Source organism: Populus alba, chromosome 3, assembly GCF_005239225.2.
Source record: "Populus alba chromosome 3, ASM523922v2, whole genome shotgun sequence".
Lineage (NCBI taxonomy): Eukaryota > Viridiplantae > Streptophyta > Magnoliopsida > Malpighiales > Salicaceae > Populus > Populus alba.
Genome location: NC_133286.1, coordinates 2,920,248 through 2,937,325, shown reverse-complemented (window position 1 = coordinate 2,937,325; position 17,078 = coordinate 2,920,248). Strand labels below are relative to the sequence as shown.

At 33.1% G+C, this 17,078-nt stretch overlaps 1 protein-coding gene and 1 pseudogene across 2 annotated transcripts; both read right to left on the bottom strand.

Moving 5' to 3' along the window:
• Positions 1–2,688: 2,688 nt before the first annotated feature.
• LOC118046079 (uncharacterized) lies at positions 2,689–9,002 on the bottom strand. Of its 2 annotated transcripts, XR_012169473.1 has the most exons (8): positions 8,302–9,002; positions 7,607–7,750; positions 6,655–6,727; positions 4,588–4,693; positions 4,406–4,502; positions 3,225–3,320; positions 2,899–3,146; positions 2,689–2,786 (listed from the first exon to the last, which is right to left on the bottom strand). XR_012169473.1 is itself a non-coding variant. In XM_035054842.2 (7 exons), exons 1-7 carry the CDS (start codon positions 8,905–8,907, stop codon positions 2,985–2,987), a joined length of 1,284 nt encoding a protein of 427 aa, XP_034910733.1. In that variant the 5' UTR covers positions 8,908–9,001; the 3' UTR covers positions 2,689–2,984. The 2 variants fall into 2 exon arrangements, 1 of the variants encoding a protein (XP_034910733.1); XM_035054842.2 differs by having other exon boundaries at positions 2,689–3,146; positions 8,302–9,001.
• A 2,206-nt stretch (positions 9,003–11,208) lies between these two features.
• Positions 11,209–17,078, bottom strand: part of LOC118046070 (probable plastid-lipid-associated protein 4, chloroplastic) — a 30,438-nt pseudogene continuing 24,568 nt past the window's right edge.

Genomic DNA, 17,078 nt, shown 5'->3' with positions numbered 1-17,078 from the left:
ATATATATATAATTATAAATTTTATAACACCACCACCACCACCACCACCACTACTACAATAATAATAATAATAATAATAATAATAATAATAATAATAATTACTATTATTATTATTAAAAGAACTAAAAGGGCATAGGAATTGATGTAGCATTCAATATTATAATTTTAGATTCATTTTCAAGGTAAATTGAAATAGTAAAATAACAATTTTACTTTTCTTAATGAAAACAAATTGCCTAGTTAGGAGTAATAGTTTTCATGATTTTTAGCACAGTTAAAAAACTAAATTACTCTTGAAAACAAGAAAAAAAAAAATTGAATTGGCATGGGCTATTTTGACTATTTATTTTTTAAAAAATTACACCAAGTGCACTCTAATATTTGATCTTTTTTTACTTTGTAATTATTTAAAAAACAAATATTACACTTTCTATCATCTATCATGTACTTTGATAACAAGTAACACTTTACATCCTTAAGAGTTAGTGTTAGAAAAAAAACCAACAAAAAATATGTATTTATTTACATGAGTGTCATTATTTTATAACAAAGACTAATTAAAATGCCACTAAAGTTATTAGGTTATTTCTTTTGAGAAACAGTCATTGGTAGTTTTCATTTAATTATAAAAATGTGATAAAATACAGTATTTAACAATAATTTCCAAACACATTTAACATGCCTTACCAAATAAAAAATCCACCCATCATCTTCCCGAACATATACTTCCATGTTTGAGCCTCCACCTAGAACACTGAACCTCTTGCTTCCTAGTTGCAAATATTGTATCAAAGTGTGGAAGTCCTCTTCCTAGTTGTTCTAGATTGATCTTCTTTTTTTTTTCCCCTTTGTCTATTTATTTCCGATCTACTCACACCCTTTTCAAGTTTTGAAGGTAGAACAAGTAATTATATTTTTTTAGAATAGTGATCAACTTCAAGTAATGGATGCACCACATCAAAGTATACTTTTTTAAATGCATTCATCTTGTAATACTCATTACAAAGATCTTCTAACTGAATTTTTTTGTGATTGACACAAGGGACAACATGTAAGCATGGAATACCAATCATTGCCTATTGTTTGTCGACATATGATGAACACTTATAATGTAAATATATTGGCATTTAGTCAATGTATGAGAATAATTGTTTGGCATATTTTTAGTTTTGGGTGTTTAGATATATATGAGGTGTGTGTTTACCATCAAGGCAATGATCATATTTGAGGTCCAAGCTTCTTTTAGTATTATGATAGCTTTTGTGGTATAATTTAAAAAATAGATTTAAGAAAAACTATAAATTATACATTTTTTAATAACCAAGGTTTTAAGAGAGTTTATTTATGCAAAACTATGATGATTGTTAATTAACCAAAAACTTTCAAAACTATAATTGAAATAAAATACTACCTCAATCACATCTCACCATACTATCAAATGAACCCATAGAATAGTGAAGTTTTAAAAGGGATGAAGCTCTTTTATTTTTTACCCAACCACAAAAAAAAATCATTTGTTTAGTCAAATAGCTTCTGTTTTTTCATTGGATCCCATCCATAATTATGTTTCCAACTTTAATTTTGTAGTAGTTAAAATAACATGTTTTTTTTTATTAGTGTATAACAGTTTTAATTTTAATTTTATAAAGGCTAAAATATATTTTTAAAAACTTATTTTTTCAAAACCACAATTAAAATATTTTTTAAAATCACAAACACAAAAAGTATTATAATTTAAAACACACCCCTAAAAAACTTGGTTAAACATGTTGTTAAAAACTTAAAAGTATGTTAGTATTATCATATATGAAGCAAGTGCTGACGAAAAACAATGAAAGAAGTGGACATCAAGAACAAGTGTCGACCATTCCGAATTCAATGAATGAATTTTATAGATGTATGGTCCAATTTAGGTCTCATTAACTTAAAAACTTTGAACAGCAATAATTGATAATTAATGTTAACAATACTTAATTCAACACAAGCGGTTAGTTCACTCGGAATGGAATTAAATTCAATTCTATATATAATTTAAATTTAATTTGATAATATATTATAATTTTTAAAATATAATATTAAATTACGAATTCAAATGTACTATTTAAAATATTTATAAATATTAACTATTTTATCTTTAATTCAAAAATCAAATATTATAAAGCATGAAAACATAAAATCAAGATGACTCTACTTATGAATAGTGGAGGCATGAAGTTCTTTTAAATTAATATTTTTATTTAATTATTCAATAATAAAATTTTCAAATCACAAATCAACTTATTGAGATTATTCAAGCGCAATATGTAAAATATAAATTTGTTTGACAATGTAGATATAATTATTTTTTAAATAATTATTCATGTTAAAATATATGTCAATAATATTTTTTTTTTATTTTTAAAAATAATTTTTTAATATCAGCATATTAAAATAATTTAAAAACACTAAAATAATATTAATTTGAACTAAATAAAAAAAATTTCAATTTTTTTTAAAAACACTTAAAATGTAAAAACAAAGAAGCTAACTTAAGCAAACTAAGTTTAATAACTATAACAAGAACTGTTGCATCGCTACTTTTTGTTCTATATAACTAGTAGTGCCTCAAAGATCCTGAACAAACTGGTATGGCAACAAAGATCCTGAATTGGATACTTTCAGGGGAAAATAAACTGAACAAAAGTTCCAGGCAGAAAGATATGGCATATAATATTCTGATCTTGTTTTGCTCTATCAAAATTTCAGACTCTTGCTTTTCTTCTGTTGCTATTTTCCTTCCAATATACCTTGCAATTAGTCAACAATTTTACTATACAACATAACATATAGTTGAAGAACATGAACATTTTCTGTTCCCTACACCGAGCATTATTGACGTGTAAGAAAATGAATGAGCACCTGGTTGACCAGCCACCGGAAAATGGCATAAACAAAATTAACATGGTCACCGGTGCATCCTTGACATGGAAACTGGGTGATGCGCCTTATTGTGAGCTACTAGAGCCATTTTCAACCAAGGGACTGTCATCTTGAACTACATTCTGAACTGGGTTCTCCTCAGCCCACACAGCAGCATCTAAATATCCGAGCTCGAAAAGCCTGTCAAGAACATGATCTTCCGCCGGCTCTAATGCCCAGTTGAAAAGCTGGAATAGTTGACAACAAAGATGTTCATTGGCTTATCAAGAAAATGAAAGAGACATGAACCCTAGCGCTGCACTTACCTCTCTTGGGGTAGCCCTATTTTCAGGATTGCAATCTGGACTAATCCCGATCCCTTGTAGTCCCAAACCACTGGCCGAGAAAGCACAAACACGAACCTGCACGGTAGCATGTGAACAATCATACCATCCAGAAAGATAACCCATTCATATAGCAACTAGTCACAACTTTTACAAAATGAAACAAGGTACTTATACAAACTACCCTTGGGTGCTGAAAAAACCATTGATTAGGTTATCATTGTTTTAAACAATGGCTATTACATAACTGTTGGCCTTTGTACGTTGTTAAATGCCATTGTAGGCTGTCATCTGCCATTATTTTTCACATTACTGAACACTTTTTATATTAAAATTTTGTTAAGAGTTGCCAATATTTCACGACGATTGTGGCCGTGACAGTTAATGCATTGATAGGCTGTAATCTGCAATCACGACCAAGACCAGGATGCAATTTAAAACCACAGAGGTTATGCGGAGTTTCAGTTCCTAAAATATATCAGGCTGCAGGATGCACAGAACCATTAACCCCAGTAAAGACCCATGCAAGATGCCGTGATGTAGAAACACAACAATATAGTATTTCATAAATTGTTGAAAAGATCTGATTTCAATAAACAACGAGTCCTGGAACCCTAAAATTCCTAGCACTGCCTAAATTTATTGAATGGCAATTCAAAGCCGCATTCAATAAAGATGACAAAATTAGCAGAATTATATAAGGCGAAAAGCATGCTAAAGATAGGATGGGGCAAGCTCTTGAGCCTATTTGGAAATATATAGAATGGAAATTAAAAGCTACACCCAAATCAAAGATGTCAAGGTTGCAGATTATGTGAGGTGAAGAGCGTAAGGTGCAAGCTCTTGATATCAAGCTGTTTGAGCTGGGTCCAGAGCAGACTGCTGAATTTGGCATGCATAAACTATTCTAGCTCATTTTACTCACGAAGAGTTAAGAAGAAAAATATTGCTTCTATCTCATCTTAACAAGTACTCTTCAACAATATATTCTAAGAAAAGTACGCATCAGCAATAGCTGCACTTTCACTTACAAAAAAGTTGTATACTGACAAAGGGATCATCATCAAAACTTCCTTAACTCAATTGTGACACATGAAAAGTAAGCAAGGACTATTTGCAGCCAAGCAACAATTGATAAGGTTTCGACAGATTTTTCCACATACCGTCTGAGCAGCAGATGTTGGTGGCATAAACAATGTCAAACCACCATCAATACAAAGTCGATTCCGGAACATCGTGGCAGGCCTTGGTGCAAGATATCTGCACTGAATTTCACTTTAGTTCAACGCCATTAAATGAACTCAAATGACAAATATTGTCATCAAATAGCATATTAATTATTCACCCTGGAATGAAGGAAGAAGTCACAACTGCATTTATGAGATCTTCCTTGGAGTCAAACTGATCCACTAGCAAACCCCTAGGCCTCCACAGGATCTGAGTAACAGCGACTGTAGCAGAAGAGCATAAACAATTGAGTGCGTGTCAATATTATAACAACAACAAAAAGCAAGACACAAAAGAAAGAAAAACAGTGCATATGGGAATTTATGACCAATCATAACTGGCATATAACATGTATGAGAAAGTAAAATCAACATTATACATCCACTTCGAGGTTCCTTGAATCCAATCCACGTAGAAAAAGAGGAATCCATCTCAAACAAGATCAAATTCACCTCATTAATCAAAACTCAAAATACAAAATAGGTGTGCGCTTATGCAGAAGATAAAATTGCAATTAAATTTTAACCAAATAATAACTCATAGTAATAACAAAATCATACTTAAAACATATTAAAATATAAAATTCCTAAATAATAACACATTACAAAATCAACAAAATGTCTTGACAACAAGGAAATACCAATTCCCTTATCCACACTTATCCACACAAGCAGAAGGCTAACATTTTCCCAAAACTCATGAGCACACAAATGAAATATAGTTCCTACAAGCACAATTATTAACTGTCCTAAAACTAACCAGAATGAAGCATGGCTCAGCCAAAATCAAATCTTAAATAGAGTGGAGCACCATAAAGACTCCCAACAGCCTGAGAAGTAACACTGACCTATCTACATATTTCTTTATTTTTTTTATGCTTGGTAAGAATCAAACATCCAAGGCATTGCAGCCGGCCTTTTACCAGTTAAGCTAAAGCCAACAGCTAAACCAAACAGTTTTTATTTGAGCTGTGCAAGTATATAAATATATTTTTATATATGTTGTCAGATGAATACTCCTATTATTTGTTATTTCTGTTTCCAGGTGGCCAATAGGATTCTTTAGAGGATTTGTGACAGGTTACTAAAGCTGGTCAGAGATCAGTGGGACATCTTTGGAAGAATTGGCTTGGTTCAATAGGATTAGGATTCAGGAAGAAGGCTTACAAATCCATATCCCACTAAAAAAGGCTCCAATCTCAACCATGTCATCCATGCTACATGTCACATTCTAGTATTTGATTAAATCAAGACCACTTGTCATCATCCTATTGGTCCATGTCCAGATCATTCTTCGCCACATTACTGGAAAACCTCAATTTTTCTGCTCAGACCACTAAAAAAGGCTCCAATCTCAACCGTGTCATCCACTGCACATTTAAACTAAGTACCACTCTACTATCACTCCTGCTCAGTTCTCCCCATGCATGTCTTGGCATATTCACCTGCCACAAAGTTTGAGCTCAGTTAGTATTTCCTGATCCTCCTTCCTCTGTTCTTTCAATCTTTATCCTATTGTGTGCAACCCTAGCTCCCATATAACAATTCAGAAAAATAACACCCGCATTTACAAGCTGTAAATCTTGGGTTTGACTTTTTGGGTAATTCAATCTCACCATGGTTATGTGATACACCTACATTATATGAGAAGAGTACAGACAGATTAAATAAAAAAACAAGTGCCTTAGGCTATGTAATTTCTCCCCATGTCATATTTTACGAATCTCCAAAACTTAAACTCATAGTAGTCTCCTTTGCTTCATCTTCAATATATTGTACCTGTCACGACCCAAAAAAGGCGTGTGACCAATGTGAGGATTGAGGTGAACATCAACCCAGGCAAGCCTTGGAATATACAACATCTATAGCAGCATAGATTTATCACTATTCATAAGCCATGGTCATAGTCCTAACTGGATTATCCAAATTGCAGCAGAGAATGGTGGCCTCCAGCATTAAATTATCAGCACACAACCTATTTGGAATACCCAGCACACACAAAAAAAATCTCTGCATAATTTCATTCATGGTGTCTTTTTGCCTGAGTAATTGCACCAATCCTTTATACCATTCTAAAGCAACTAGACATGTTTTGCATAAAATGAAATATTTTCTACTAGGAAGCATCTTCTAACTCAGAGCACTACTAAAAATCATAAGGGTGGAGGAAAGACAATTGTTCTGACCTCGAACCCTCCCATTGCACCTAACATGAACATCATCTGGCAGAAACTTTTCAAGAATATCCCGCAGAACAGCCTACGGAAAAGAAAGTACAATCAATGGTTATTTCACATTGCAAGACAAATTGTAGCAGAAACATATAGGAAATCCTAGCTTGTTTATTAATTTGCACAAGGTTTATTGTCCACAGTGCTAACATAAAGTTGCATAATGGCCAAAATCTCACACTAAACACCCAATATCATGTTTATTCTTTCTACATTATAAACATTCCCTTAAAGCTACTTACTTAAGAAACTTGCCCTTGATGGTATTTTACATTGCATGACAAATTGTTTCGAAGTAGTGAGAAAAGCATGCTGTTAATTGCAAGTTTAGAATCAGCATCTGCAAATGCATACTGCTCAGTCTAAGCTATGCAAATGATCACTACTTTTCAGCAAATGATGACCAGGGATCATATGAGACAGCACGGTGCACAGCAATCAAAGCAGCAAAAGAGCATAACTTTATTTGCAAGCATGATATTTCATGGCCCGCAGAGGTTCTTCAGACATTGTTAACTAGTTGCTTGAGTTAATATCTCTTATTCATATGCCTTCCATTTTCTAGACATTCCTTCCCATTTGTTTCATCTCATAAAAACAATTACTTCATACTGTAAAGCCAACTTTATAGTGTACAAAATGCATTGTTACACTGCCCTCAAAATGGCATATGATGAAGGTCAAAACAATAGAAGGATTGACTCGGGTATTGACACATGGACTCATAGCCGAATGGCATTAAAAGCATAAGTCACTGGCAGTGAAAATTCTTTAGAGTGAAAAGCAGACACAACAAATCTTAAAGATTAAATGCTACAATTCAATTCAGATATTAACTGTTGGTAAGTTAAGAAAAATTGCATGCAAGCTCTGATAACCCTACTAAAGTATTGGAGTAGAAACATACCCCAAGCCGAAAGGCAGTCCCTCTTAGCCGACAATCTTCAGCCAGCACTTTGGTAGCTGTTAGAGCCTCCTGCATACCAACCCCAGAGGCAATCACAGCACACACTATAGCACCAGCAGAGGAACCAGACAATGGTGTGGTTTCCTGTTTAGAACATAAGAAAATTAATCTTCAAATGGAAAGAGAAAAACGAAAGAAAGAAACAGAGGCTTAAGCTAAAGATTAGAATTATTGATCCCCAGTTTGACTAAACAACCTAAATACAGCAGAAAAGAAAAATCATATACGAGGAAATGAAGAGAAGGGGATTCATTTTTGCTTTCCACTGCTTGTCTATTTCTTGCATGATGCACAAATTTCAAATACGAGAACATCTTGGACGACAGTGCAATCTAATTTAAAATTTTAATTATGTAAATACAATACATGGATTGATCAAATTAGAAGTTTCTAAACAATATCCATGACAAGAACCAAGAACCAGTCGAGGTCACAAACGTTTCTAATTCCAATGAAAAAAAGGAAGTGCAAAACTAAACCAACATGAACAATTATGAAAATCAAGAAAATCCAAAACATGATGAAGTAACATCACACAGACACAAAACAAATTCCAACAAAAAGAGAACGAACGCACACGGTACTCTATCAAACCCACAAAGAAATCGAAAAACAAAGAGAGAGAGAAAACGGACCTTGATATAACCCTTTTCAATAAGCAAGTGAGCAACTCCAAGATGATAAGGAAACAACAAACCAGCAGCAGAGAAACAAAAACCAGGACTCGTAACAACAGGCCGTTCTTTTTCCGCTTCAATATCTTTAACTCTTTGTTCCCATATAACCACAGGCTCAACCTCATCCTCCATCACAGCCCCAATCCTCTCCTCATAATCCACAATCCCATCATCAGATTTCTCAAGCAAAGACAGCCCAGAAACTTTATCGTTATTATACCTATTCTTATTCCTGCTCCTCAAAACCCTTGTCGCAATTCCCAAGAAAAGCTCACCGGTGGCAACAGAAAACGATTTCTTCTCCTGCTGCGGGGGCGGTGGCGGTGGCGGGTACGTGATCTTGTCGTCGTTTAGCTTGTTGTCGGGAGAAAATCTTGTAGTGAAAGATAAAGAATGAAAGGGGCGGGGAGAGGGCATGTAACGTTGGGTGAGATGAGGGTTTTGGGGAGGAAGGAAAGAAGGATGAGAGTGAGGGAGAAGAGAAGAGAGGGAGGGAGGAGGTGGAGCCATTGAAGAATACTTTGGTCGTCGTCTTCTTGGTTTTGAAGAGAAAAACCATCCCATCTCTTACTTCATTTGTCTTCGTAGAACTTATAGTTGGTGGCCGTGCTGCTTAGATTTTGTTTTGTTTTTTTGTGAAGCGGTTGTTTTCGATTATGAGAGAAGGAGTGGTATCTTTTTTTTTACTGGTTTATATTTAAAAATACATTAAAATAATATTTTATTTTATTTTAATTTATATTTGCTATTAACATATTAAAATGATATAGAAACATTAATAAAATAAAATAAATAAACTCTTGGGTGAAAAAAAAATTGTGTTGTCTGTGGTGGGGTTTTGCCGAAAGGGAGAGAGAAAGGGTTTTGTTTTTGTTTTCTTTTTCATGTGTTTAGTGACAATGAAAGGCCATCAAAGGGAAATTAATATAGGAAAAGAGGTGGAGTCCAATCATAATCATTTGTGGTGTTATTTTATTTTATTAATATAAATGTTAAGGGTAATTTATATATTTTTTAATTAATTTCATGAACTTTGAAAATTAACAATTATATAAATTTTAAATAGTTTTAAGGGAACTCAAACTCATGATTATTAAAGAGCAAACCTAAAACTTGATTAGCTTGAGCCACCCTTAAAATTATGGTTTTTACTTTATCCAATGGCTTCGTTGTTCAATTGTCCTGGACTATAGTATTGTGTTAGCATTTATTGTTATAATTTTAAAAAAATATAAATGCTTTTTCAAAATATAAATCTAAATTAAAAAACTATAAATATAGATTTAAAAATATATAATGTTTTTTTAATCAAGTTTTTGTGTGTATTTAATAATGTAGTGCATCGTAAATTTTTTAAAAGTGTTTTTTTAATTAAAAATACATCAAAATTATTAGCTCATCAAAATTATTAAAAATCACCTAAAAATATTAAATTTGATATTACCACAACAAAAAGTATTTTGACAATAAAAAACAACTACAATGTCAATTGGACTCATATAAAATTACAGTGAATATTTTGACGCAAAACAATTATTGCACATTTGTGATGTCGCAATGATCATCCATCCTCAAAAAAAATATATGGTTCAAGTTTATTTGGCAAATATGAGGAGACAATAAATTCTTGTTTTTATCAATGAAAAATTTGATAAGAAGTCGCCACTTAGTATTCTGGTCACTAGGAACCCTAACTGGTCTTAGAGATCGGGTATGGAGACTGGTTGCGTAAAGAAAATGTATTAGCACTCCAACTATGTCCTATATAAAATAAGATGCATTGTTTTGTTGTCTGATAAAATTTAAGATCTTTTTTTTTTCTTTTAATTTTTTTTTTTATATTTTGTTGAAGAGAAAAAAAATATAAATTAAGAAATAACCCAACAAAAATGGGTCATGACAAGAGTGATCTCATCTCATAAACAAACACTGCCTGAATATTTTGATAACTAATTCAACTTTTAATTTTTTGTTGGAGCTCTCTCCAACTATTTTTTTTTGTTGGAAATTGGATTATTTCCGTTAGATTACCATCATCCGTATAACGGTGCCATTTACACGTGGTTGCGTTTTTAATTTCCCTCGTACCTAATTCGCATAACATAATATGTCATGTCGTTTGAATGAGTTTGAAGAATACACTGGTTTCTAATGCTCAAACCCGAGGTTTCACCGGTTTTTTTTTTAACATGTAAACTCATGTTTTTTAAAAAATATATTATTTTAAATATTTTAAAATAAAAAATAATTTAAAAAACAACTACAATTACAATTATAAACAAATTATTTATTTTATTTTTTAATTTTTAATAAATAAATATAAATTTTTATATTTTAAAGTTGATACAACAACATTTTGTATAATATTTTTTTTGTTTAAAAAAAAAATTAACATCAAAATGATAAAAAATATAAAAATTTAATTTTAAATAAAAAAAATAATTTTTTTTTAAATTATTAATTAGAACACAAATTCTAAACAACATCGAACATGTATACCAAGTTAACCTAAAAATGTGTTCGTTTAAGATTGAAAAGCATGAATTTCATGCTTTTCCGACTAGTCAACTCTTCCATTAGATTAATCTCAAATCTAATCTAGGTTAAATTTTGAATCATTGAATTTTTTCAAGTCTTACTCATCAAACCAAATCGGGTTTTACAACCATGATCTAGCTCACCTGGAGACTCAAATTTCCGAGCTCTCTTCTTTACCTTAACCATGATATAGGATTGATGGAGAGCGGTAGCCATAGCAGAAAGGATTGGTAGCCCTGTGCTCAGGAATGGCCTGCCTATCTTCACTGCCTTGACACCCATTTCTTTATATTCTCTCAGAACCCATACCCTAAAGTCAAGAGGAGCTGTGGTGAGGGAGCAGGGAGTGCAGATTGTCTATAGGGCAAACACTATAAAATCTTACAACCTTGCTTTAAGAATCAAGTTTCACTAGAATCACATTAGAGAGGGACTCTGTAAGATGGATCCGCCATTTTCAGAATGAACAGATTTCCTCTATCACCCCTTGATATTCTGCAGACAAAGGGACCATCGTCTAGAGCTCAAGGGCTGTAGAAAAGGAAAAGGAAAAGGAAAAGGGAATAGAAAAAAAACATGTTCTTGAGGACTGTCAAGCACAGAACAGATTCCAGCAATGCTTGATAAGTTCAAGAACGATAAGAAATCTTACAACTACATGATCATGCTTGAAGAAGAAAAGCTTTTGCATAACTTACCGCAACTCCTCGTCCAAGTAGGTGATTTCCAATTGACCACGGCCACTTCCAGGTGATTGGATAGGTATCTACAGAGTCTCAACATTATCAGTCAAGATCATGGAAAACATTCATAAAGATTGATAAATTTGAACTGTGCTAAATACATGGCTAACGATAAGCTCTGTCAGAATCGAAAGAGAAGTGTTGAGAGAACATTTTGAGTATGCCCTTGCATTACATGACATGAAGATTGATAAGGGCATACATACTCATTGCAAGAGAATACCAGGTGCTAAAATACATACCAGACCTGCAATTCTGAAGAAGTCAAATTTAACAGCTACCCTTCTTGTATTTAGAGAGGCACTAAATTAGCGGTGGCCTGCAGATACGTTGATAAATTTAGTTTATGGGTTAAGAAAAACAAAACTCGCAAAATAATCAATTCAGAAGTTTCCTAACCGTTTAATCTTATAAATTAAAATAATTCTTTTACATGGTATCGAGATTTAATAACTAAATAGTTATAAGTTTGAGTCTTACCTCATAAAACAATGAGAAGCTACGTAATAATACGAGTTTCAAGTTTAAGAGACATTCACCCAAAAAGAATGTTAAAAAATAATAAAATATTTTTTAAAATTTCATTTAACAATTTAAATTTTTGAGTTTGCGAGCAGGAATGGCATAAACTGAAAAGAGTAGATAGTAGAAACAGAATGAGGAGTACCTGGTTAAAGACGGGCCAAGTTTCCATATTTTGAGCCCTTAAAGTATCCACATTAATTGCCTGGTAGATTTTTCCATTTGGTCTCAAGAACTTTGGTCTCTGCTATGCAAATATCATACACAAGAGATTAAAACTTGTGCAAAACAAGAAGAAAACAATGAAGGAAAAGATTACAGGAAGAAACAGCCAGATCTGCAGATAAGATAGAATGACTCCATACACCAAGAAGAGAGAAGCATTATAGTTTATGCTAATAAGGAAAAGAAAGAAAGAAAGAAGAGCAATGATATACCCACAAGACAACTATGGAAAAGAAATATAATGGAAGCTCAATCCTCAATAAAAGATAATCCAGCCATGTTAAATCAGACAGGAGAGAGCTTTCCCAACGCTCATCGCTGCCTGTATCCCAGCTATATGTAGATATAATTATCAAAGAACTATCTCAACTTAAAAATTTAAGCTGTTAGGTAAGGTTTCAAGATATAATTTATATTATTCTCTAACACACTCCCTCAAGTGAAAGCCCTTTGAACTTGAAACTTGTACAGAACCTCATTACCTTGTACTTAATTTTTATCAAATAAATAAGGATAGTGAGATTCGAACTCGTAACCGCTTGATTATCAAAGCTCTGATACCATGTTAAAGAATCATCTCAACCTAAAAGCTTAAGTTGTTAGATAAGATTTCAAGATATAATTTATATTATTCTCTAACAATAACAATGCAGCTTGTTAACTGAAGCGAAGGTCTGATTACGAGCAAAAAAACTGCTTAATGAGTTAGAAACTCGCTGCGCACAGTGTGAAATGAGAAGGAACCACCAACCGCCATGGGCAGAGTAATATTCAAACTCCAACCTTTCAAACTCCAACCTCTGCGTAGTTTTTACAGGCGTTTTTCTCTGATATGACAATCAAGACGGGGCCTTGTTAATGGATTCTGCCTGGAGAATAAATGCATCAGGTTGTAAAATGCTTCTCAATTTCAGCTCTCCCATTATCAGATTGTTTACTATTGCTGGAAGCATAGGAACCGATATTTCTTACACTGAAATCAAGAACAGTGAACAAAGTGCCAGTCCAGTTTTTTGTGTTCTTTGCCTTTCCAAATCTAACCACTGACCACAGACAAACTTGCCATTGACTTTAAGATAAGAGACTATGTAACACAGTCAGCTTGCTCTCATTTCAATATGCACTTCAGCTGATGGAATTTTTTAGTTGCTCTTGAATCTACTTAGAATAACATCTCCAGTCTCAAATAACAATTACAGCAGTTTTTTATTCTGCTGTTTTGTGTATCTAACGGAGCACCATGATTTTGCCATCTGCAAACCACAATACAGAAGAATTGCATCTCTTTTATGCTTAATAAATTGCTTGATACTGTTTCTTACACTGGAAAATCTCTCCACACCATCACCATGCATGTTGATCTCCAGGATTAAGCAAAAAGAGAGAAACAAAACTTCAATCCGTTTGCTGTTAATTTCTAAGCTAAAGTTGCATGTATAAACCAGCAAGTTCACTGGAAAATAAGCAAAATATAATACCCAGTTAGAAAAACTGGGCGCCAAACCTGACAACTACATTCCTAAAGACCCCATGAAATTAATCTTGTAAACTTAGAATTTGACCATCAAAGTTATTAACAACACTTCCCACTAACAAGGCAACAATAGAAGTTTGACACAGAGATGCATATATCATGTAACCATACAGTGCTCAGGAGCACCTATGACCTCAGTAACAGGGAATTACATTAGAGTGCAGAGCAATTAATACATAGTCTAGAAATTATATGAACTTGCACAACTGTGTAGTCAAACAACTAAGAGACTAAGTTGACAAAACACAAATCGAACCTTTGTTTTAAGAATTGATTGAGATGTTGTATATAAAAGCTCCCATTTCCCATTCAGAAGATTTGACTTGAATGGCTCCTTTATATCATTCACAGCCTCAAGTTCCTGAGCAATCTGATCAAAGAAGAGACAAAATATTAATACAGAAACACATTAAAATGCCAATGAGCTATGAAGAGAACTCCTCAAACTACTGTTTCGGACACATGATCCAACCAGCTGATGGCAATCCTAAGCCTCGAATCAAATGCTGGGCTTAATCATGCAAACCCCACTTGAATTATAGAGGCTTTCCTTAATTATTATTATTATTATTATTATTATGATTATCATTTAAACCCATAAACTATAGGTGTTATGATTACATCTACTTTAGCTATAATATATCCTATGCAATTTCCTCGAAAAAATCATCAAAAACACCAAAGAGTTCATTTCTTGATGCTTTTATAGATCAATTCAGGTATTTATTTATGCTTGATTCTTCATAAAATGTTACTCCATGTTTAGCATGAATACTACTCCAGTATTAACAGTCATGGAAGTGGAAGTAGCAGGTTAGATTACCTCATCAACACGTTGCTGGTCCTGAGGGGTAGCCACAGCACCCCGATCAAGAGGCGCTATTGCCTCAAGAAGTTGCTGTTTAAGGCTCTTTAAATCTTTACCTTTGGCTGAAAAAAATTGAAAGAAGGAAACGTTGGTCCTCCAATATCCCCAAGAATCATCAGGGTTGTTGTTGGAGCTTGATAATAAGTCTATGCCTACGCGAGAATTATTGTTTTTGGGTTTTGAAGAAGAGGGAAATGTGAGCATTATAGAATGATGAGAAGTGCCATGTTTGGCTGGGAGAGGAGGAAGAGCAGCATATAGCTTAGTAGGCCTAGCTGAACAAGAAAACATGGCCATTAGCGGTGGAGCGAGGTGGAGATGAACGCTACTCTGCTGTACCGAAGGCTGTCTCTCTTCTCTGTTTTCTTTGTTTTCAAGGTAGCTTCTTCTGGTTATAGACGAAGGAGAAAAGATAAACAGCATAAATGAAACGTGCCATTTGACAATCATTAGAGCCATTCATTTGTTTTTATATTATTTACTTAATTATCGAGAATTTTGATGTGCTTCTCATCATAAAATATTATTTATTTAATAAAAAATTATACTATTCACTTAATGGGAATTTTAATATACATCTCTTCCTAAAATATTGTTCACTTAATAATGTTTTTTTTTTCTTTCCTTTGTGTTTTTATCTATAATCTTTTTTATTAAATTTCATTTTTATATTTTAACATTAGATTTATTAAGATTGAGTATTATAATTTTTATCAATTTATCTTTTTATGAGATTATCCAAGTCTCATAACCTGAATACGCATTTAATTAGTTGACTCGAGTTTTTTTTAAATTGATTTTTTTAATAAAAATTATCATTTAACATTGGATTGTTAAATTAGGTTTCATAATTTATTTATATTTGTTTTCTATGAAGTTATCATCGTCTTACGACTAAAGTCATAGGTTGATAAGTTTAAGCAGAGTTGTTCCTTTGAGTCCCTTTCTAATTGATTTTTCAATTTCAATTCTTTCCTTCAACATTATATTTATTGGGGATTGTGTTTAATAATTTTTTCACTTTTTTTATGAGATCATCCTAGTCTCACGGTCTGAACCGCAAGTTTGATAGGTTAACTCAGTTGACTCGAGTTTTTTTTTTTTTTTTTTTTAATTTCATCCTTCAACATTAAGTTGATTTGAGAATTAAGCTATAAAATCTTACACTTAAGTGGTACACAACTTCTTCTTTATCAGACCATACTCCTTGTAGCTTTTTCATTATTGTCAAACTTTCTTTTCTTCAAGCACTATGTAATTAGAGAAACTATATGACTAAAGTCGGGAATCAAAATGCTTGTAAAAGGTAGCCAAGTCATGGAAACTATATAACTCACTCATATTATTTCAAGTTAGTCACTCTCTTATTGTTTTTGTTTTCATCTTCTCCTCGTCCATATGATGATTGCGGCAGAATTGAATCTCCAATTAAAACTTCCAGAAGCCGGTATCAAAATATGTCCAAATTTAATATATGGCGCGATCTCATCCCCAATACACATAATATGAAGTTTCAATTGATTCTAAGGTGGTTTGCTTATGGTTCACTAATAATAGTGTTTCTGCGGCAGAATTGAACCTCGAATTAAAACCTCAAGAAAACAATATCATAATAAGCCCAAACTTTACATATGATGCATTATCACCCCAATAGATTGAATATGAAGTTTAAATTTATTCTGAGGTGGTTTTCTTATGGTTCACTAAGAGTAGGGTTTCTGCGGTAGAATTGAATCTCGAATTAAAACCTCAAGCAAATAATATCAGAATAAGCCCAACTTTGATATATGATGTGAACCCACCCCCAATAGACTGAATATGAAGTTTAAATTGATTCCGAGGTGGTTTGCTTATGGTTCACCAAGTTTTGTGTTTCTGCGGCAAAAATTGAATGACCCTTCAAATTTCAATTAATCACTCTTTTCTCTATTTCTTTTTCTTTTTTTTTGCTTAGATGACGCAGACTCGAAGAACAAGAAGATGGACGCAAACACTGAAAAACTTAAGGGAACACTAAAGAGAAAAAAAAATGAAAATAACATAATGATATGACCTTGTTTCAGAGCCTAGCTCTGATACCAACTGATGTGAACCTCGCGATCACGTGGTCACACAACCCACAATCAAGATTGGGATCTGATCCCGGAAAGCCGAAATAGGTCTGATAGGAGTGTGACACAATGGAAACCTGCCCCAAGGCACCAATACTATTGGAATGAGTAGAATGGCGCCACAAAGCCAGTTAATCTTCGATAAGTCAGATTCAGTTCGTTTAAGAACTGAAGAATGCAAGAATCACTCTCAC

Coding starts and splice junctions, on each gene's coding strand:
- LOC118046079 (XM_035054842.2), bottom strand. CDS start 8,907: ATGGGATGGTTTTTCTCTTCAAAACCAAGAAGACGACGACCAAAGTAT. Junction 6,728..7,606: donor GGACTGCCTTTCGGCTTGGG/GTATGTTTCTAC, acceptor TCTTTTCCGTAG/GCTGTTCTGCGGGATATTCT. Junction 4,694..6,654: donor GTGCAATGGGAGGGTTCGAG/GTCAGAACAATT, acceptor CTTCTGCTACAG/TCGCTGTTACTCAGATCCTG.